This window comes from Crocuta crocuta, unplaced genomic scaffold, assembly GCF_008692635.1.
Source record: "Crocuta crocuta isolate KB4526 unplaced genomic scaffold, BGI_CrCroc_1.0 scaffold327, whole genome shotgun sequence".
Taxonomy (NCBI): domain Eukaryota; kingdom Metazoa; phylum Chordata; class Mammalia; order Carnivora; family Hyaenidae; genus Crocuta; species Crocuta crocuta.
In genome coordinates, this window is record NW_027529176.1 from 363,549 (window position 1) to 369,183 (window position 5,635).

Consider the following 5,635-nt stretch of genomic DNA (forward strand, 5'->3'; position numbering starts at 1 on the left):
CCCCCCCCCCCTTCCACCACCTGTGGCCTCCAACGGGGAGACTGCGCAGGAATTTGGGGACCCCAGGGCACTGGGCTGTCCCATCACCAGAGCAGGACTGGCAGGCTCTCTCTGGGTAGGGAGGAGCCCCCAAACCAAAGTCCTCTGGGGTCGGGGGCAGGGTTGGGCAGGCATTCTTGGGGCGGGGCGGGGNTTTTCTTCGTGTAACTATAAATTCAGAATCTATCCAGCACACCAACCCGCCTGTGTATAGAGATATAGAGGGAAAGATATAAGAACTAAATTTGCTAATGACATAGTTTTAACCCAAATGCTATTTATCTCTGAGCCGTCCTAGCCTGTCCTCTGCAGAGCAAGTTGATCTCACTCCTTCATTTTCTTCGCCACTTTCTTGGCTTCTGACCAAAAACCAAACCCTGCCCCGTCCCCATCTGGGACCTGCAGTTGAAGAGAGGGAAGGAACCGCAAGCTGGGGAAGCAGGGAGCGCCCAGGATTGCCCTTCCTCAAGGCCAGAGCTGGGGTAGGAAGTACCTAGACTCTCAGTTTGTACATTTTCCATTTTGGAATTTTGAGTTCCATTTGTAAAACTTAATTTCTCCCCAGTTTATATATATATATATATATATATATATATTTTTTAGAGTTGAGTTTTTATTTATTAAAAACAAAAAAGCCCAGCCCTTGCCGTGGCCCGGCTGTCCCCTGAGGCAGCGTCCTCAGTCGGTGGTCTCCGGGCCAGAGGTGGGTGGCCCGGCCCCAGACTCTCGCTCTGACGCATGGACTCAAGAGGTGACAACACTTTGTGTGAATAAAGTACATACGGACACTTGAGAGCCATGGTCACTTCCTGTCGCCTCCTCTTCTTCCGGTCGCCAGAGGGCTGCGGGGGCTGGCTTGGGGGTTGGGCAGCCCACTACATAAGCCAGCCTGTTGCTGGCACAGTCACCTGGGTAGACAGGCCAGGAGGGCAGGATTGGGCGTGAGGGGAGGGCTGCAAGCAGGGCTGTTTCTTGGGAATGAGAGCCAGGTGATGGGCCAGGGAAGAGGCACCAGGTGGGTGTTGGGCCGCCTGGGGCATGTATCTAAAGGCCTGCCCGTTTGCACAGGGAGTGGGCTTTTTGTGACCCGCCCTACCCTCAATCCGCTATAGGCTTCTAGGCAGAGTGTTGATTCAGAAATTGACCGAAAACGCAGACTGCTCCGCCGAGCTGGCTTTCTGAGCGGTAGGCAGAGGCACGTGTCGGCGGCCAGCCTCCGAGAGCGGAGGGGCAGACCCTGAACTCCCGTCAGGGCCCCGTCCCCAGCCCGTCTCGCGTGCGCACCCTGCCGTCGGGCGTTCTCGCCCGCCATCCCTTCCCCGTAAGGACGGCAGGGCAGGCCAGAAAAGGAACCGCATCGGGGCCGCCCGCTGTCCTGGTATCCCGTGCGACCTGGGAAAGCGACCTCCGCGACAGCTGCCGGAACCCAAAGTGTGAGGCCGCAGTCGCCGGGGGAAGCGTGTTCACGCAGCGCCAGTCCCGCGTGNCGCCGCTTCCGGCACCGGAGGACGATGTGGAGGGCACGCAAGGCGCCCCGGACCTGCGCCGTGGTCTTGGCGCGGTCCCCGGGGGCCCGGGCCTGCGGTGGGAGCAGGGGCGTCTCCTACACGCAAGGCCAAACCCCAGAGCCCCAGACGCGAGAGTACTTTTATTATGTGGATCATCAGGGCCAGGTGGGCCGGGAGCGGGGCCGGAGGGAGCGCACCAGTAAGAGGTGGGGCCAGAGAGAAGGCACCGCCGGAGGGGCGGGGCCGGGTGGGTGGGCGGAGTCTCTAAGGCACTTAAACTCGACAGCGGAGGTGGGACCGAGAGTTGGACAGCCTGGGGCGCCCAATCTCAGGCCGAGAGGGGTCGGTCCCCCCAGCAGCCAACCAGCCACAGGTTGCTGAGCTCTGCATCGCCAGATCCTGCCCGACCCCGCGGTCCCCAGCTTCGGGCCACCCTGCCTCTTGCAAGCCCTGGCAGGGGCATCATCCAGCATATCCGGGAGGAAGCAAGTCGGGGAGGAGGTGGCACATCTAATTAGAAACTTTTAAAGAGGAAGGGAGAGGTACAGGGAAGGCATGGCAGCTCAGGAACCCTCACGCCCCGGTGTGCGGGATAGATGCGGGAAGGTCGGCAGGGCGCCCAGGTTTACTTGCCACTCGCCTCTCTGCACACGATGCGCACAGACGCGCAGGGAAAGTGGACCCTGGCCCCGGCTCAGACCTGCCCAAGCCTCCCCGCCCTGGGGCTGACTGTGTCGGGCTTCTAACTGGGACTCATGGGCCATGGCCTGCCCCTCTGTCTGCAGCTTTTCCTGGATGACTCCAAAATGAAGAACTTCATCACCTGCTTCAAAGGTACTGCTGCAACCTCTTCCCCACTTTCATTATCCTTTCGGCAAGGCCCTGGTGGGCTCTGCTCCAAACCTGCCGACTGGCCCGTCTGAAGCGGAGGACTGGGCGTCCTGTGCTCAGGAGTCCTGCTATCTAGAGGCCAAGGTGGTGTAGTGACAGCGCCCGTGGCGTTGCCCAGGGCGCGCCGATTGCCTGGGGGGGTAGGGCCCCGGGTAGACTGGCAGGGTAAGCAACCGTGTCCTTCTCCTCCAGACTCACAGTTCCTGGTCACCTTCTTCTCCCGCCTGAGACCCAACCGCAGCGGTCGCTACGAGGCCTCTTTCCCGTTCCTCTCGCTCTGCGGCAGGGAGCGCAATTTCCTGCGCTGCGAAGACCGGCCCGTGGTCTTCACGCACCTGCTGGCCTCGGGCCCCGGGCCCCCGCGTCTCTCCTATTGCGGCGGCGGTGAGGCCCTGGCGGTGCCCTTCGAGCCAGCGCGTCTGCTGCCGCTGGCCGCCAACGGGCGACTCTACCACCCCGCGCCAGAGCGGGCAGGCGGCGTGGGCCTGGTGCGCTCGGCCCTAGCCTTCGAGCTTAGCGCCTGCTTCGAGTACCCGCCCGGCGCGCCCGCGCTGCCCTCCCACGTGCGGTGGCAAGGCCACCGCCTCGCCCTCACCATGGACCTGGCCCCGCTGCTGCTCGCCGCCCCGCGGCCCTGAGCCGCAAGCTTGGAGGGACGGCTGGCGGCCGCGGGTGCCCCTGGGCCGCACCGAGGTCCCGCCCCGCTCTCCCCTCATCCCAGCTGTCCATGCCGCGCATCGCTGCGCACGCGCCACCCAAAGAGCGCGCCGGCCGAATGCGCGTGCGCGGCAGAGGTGCACCGCGGCCGCGCTGTACGGGCGCTGTCCGAGGTGCTGCCGCGGCCTCGAACGCGAGGCGGGGCGGGGTCGCGGGCCCTTCTACTTCCTTCCCTCCTCCCAACACCTCGGGCCTGGGGCGTCCTTTGGTTCAGCCCTCGCTCACCGGGCAGGCCCCGGCGGCGCGGGGGCTTCAGTACNGTGGGCCTGGGCGCCGCGGGCACAGCGGGGGAGCCGCGCCGCGGGAGCGTCAGGTGAGGGGGCGCCCGACCCGAGGTCAGTGGGCATGGGGGCGGGATCGGGGGCCTTCCCGGCTCTGACCCCAGCACGCATCGAGAAGGGGAGGCGACCTGGCAGGGACCACGCCCTGCCCTGAACTGGCCCGGGACAGACCCACACTGGAGGGGGTGCAGGTGACACCGTGGGGATCGAGGCACGCGACCTGGGCTTCGCATTGCTCCCCGAGGGGGTCGCAGGGCTTCTCCGCCCCTCCAGTCCCCGCACAGATGGGCGCCCTGGAGACGGCGACAGCCATCGCAGAATCCTGTGTGTGACGCCCCGCCCCCTGACCAACCGGATTAGAGGGCTATCGGCTGGGTAAAAGGATTTCTAGGCCGGCCTCCTCTGCTCTTCCCGCCTGGGCCCTCATCCCTGCTCAGGCCGGCCCTTTTATTCCAATCAGCGTCTAGGGGGTGTCCCTGTGAACAGTGCCTTGAATCCTGAGGCGGAAGCCAAGAAGCCCCTCTACTTAAGAGTACTGGCTGCTGGAGGCTGATTGGGCAAGACCTGAACCAGCCCTTATGCTCAGGAAATGGAGCCCAGGATATGCCTTCAGGTTCATGGGGTTCACACATCCTGAGACACCTGGGAACTGCCTCTGCCTGGGCCAAAGCTATTCCATTAAAACTTTTGCTGTGCCTATCTCATTTCTAGTGACTTTAAATAACCATGCGAGTTACAATCTAGAGCAAGATTCGAACAGACATCAAGGGCACTTGGTACCTTTCCACATGACTCACTCTTGCTAACAGGGAGACTTGGAAAACAGGCAGGTGCTCAGAGTGGGGACCATTTGAGGAAGGCCTGGAGGCTGCATGACAGCACACCCTCAGCTTTGCCGTCCCTGGCTCCAGATGAGCTTCTCAGCCCACGTCCCCACCTTTAAAACTGCACTCATTGTGCCTGGAACTAGACGCAGGTCTTCTCATTCTTCTAGGATCCCCAGTGCATGTGCATAAATCCCCAGCACACTGTATATTCCTTTATAATCAAGGAGATCACTGCTCCCAGAGCCCACTCGGGAACTACCTTAGAAACCCAGTTGGTGGCCCAAGGCACCTCTTTCCCAACCTAGCTGTTCCATGACCCCACCTGCACCTTTCCGGGAGCCAGCAGAGAGAACATAGGCCAAGACTTCTGAACTGACTTTCCCATTGTGTGTCACATCCCCCAATTCTCTAACAAGTTCCTCAGAAATAACGCTAATTCTGTTTCAAGTGTTCCACCCTCCCTCACCCCCAGAAGGGCTGGGGCAGGGGCTGGGCAAGCTATGTTTGCATTTTCCTGTGGCTGGTGGCTCCCAAGGTCAGTTCTACCCATGTTCCCCAGCAAGATACATCAGGTGGGTCCCAGGGTTAGGAGACAGAGCATGGCTTCTGGGGATAAAAGGACTCGGCTTAATGCTGGGTCAGGGTCAGGTGATGACAAGGACACTTGTGGTGAGGGACCTCGGGCTTCTTTCAGGCACAAAACTGCTCTGGGCTCTGCTTTTGGACATCTCCATGTGAACAAGGGGAAATGTCTTCCTAGGGCCTCTTCCCCTTCTAGCCTGTGCTTGGGTAACTGGGCTTCATCACCTACATGTTCCCAAGCCCACACGTTGCATCAGACTCTTGTACCTACGAGTCAAGGAGTGGCTAGTTGCTAGAATGTAGAGGGAAGCCTGATCCAGACATCCACGTGCATGAAGGCAAAACCCCTTACAGTGCCAGATGGAGGCAGATGGGAAGAGAAGGGGGCTGGGGTGGGGTGGGCTCTCCCCACGTGGCCAGTTGTGGTAAGACTAAGAACTCTGGAAATTCTAAATCGGAACCTGATGCACCAAATCTTCATGACTGTGCTTTTGTAAAGGAAGAAAACCAACTTTTTTGTCTTTGTTGTTATCGGTTGCTTGAACTGATTTGTAACTTTTCAGAAATTAGACACAGGGTGTGGGCCTCCATCCATGTTCTTCGCTGGCTCTCAAGTGTTAGGGGCAGGCCTGCCAACCTGTGTTTCAGGAGGCACATCACATCCAAGGTGAACTGTAAGGAGGCCCGTCAGGAGATTGCAGCTCCGTGGTCCGCGGCCGGTCCCGCGGGAGATGGCCCCGGGGGCGCCCACATCGCTGCTGCTGTGGCTGCTGTGGCTTCCTGGCTTCCC

At 60.8% G+C, this 5,635-nt stretch overlaps 1 protein-coding gene across 1 annotated transcript; it reads left to right on the forward strand.

The window, feature by feature from the left end:
* Nucleotides 1-1,532: 1,532 nt before the first annotated feature.
* On the forward strand, nt 1,533-3,408 carry CUNH8orf82 (chromosome unknown C8orf82 homolog). The gene is made up of 3 exons (XM_077758184.1): nt 1,533-1,712; nt 2,333-2,381; nt 2,631-3,408. The coding sequence occupies exons 1-3, from the start codon at nt 1,551-1,553 to the stop codon at nt 3,074-3,076; spliced, it is 657 nt and encodes a 218-aa protein (XP_077614310.1). The 5' UTR covers nt 1,533-1,550; the 3' UTR covers nt 3,077-3,408.
* The last annotated feature ends 2,227 nt before the right edge of the window (nt 3,409-5,635 follow it).

Coding starts and splice junctions, on each gene's coding strand:
- CUNH8orf82 (XM_077758184.1), top strand. CDS start 1,551: ATGTGGAGGGCACGCAAGGCGCCCCGGACCTGCGCCGTGGTCTTGGCG. Junction 1,713..2,332: donor ATGTGGATCATCAGGGCCAG/GTGGGCCGGGAG, acceptor CTCTGTCTGCAG/CTTTTCCTGGATGACTCCAA. Junction 2,382..2,630: donor CTTCATCACCTGCTTCAAAG/GTACTGCTGCAA, acceptor CTTCTCCTCCAG/ACTCACAGTTCCTGGTCACC.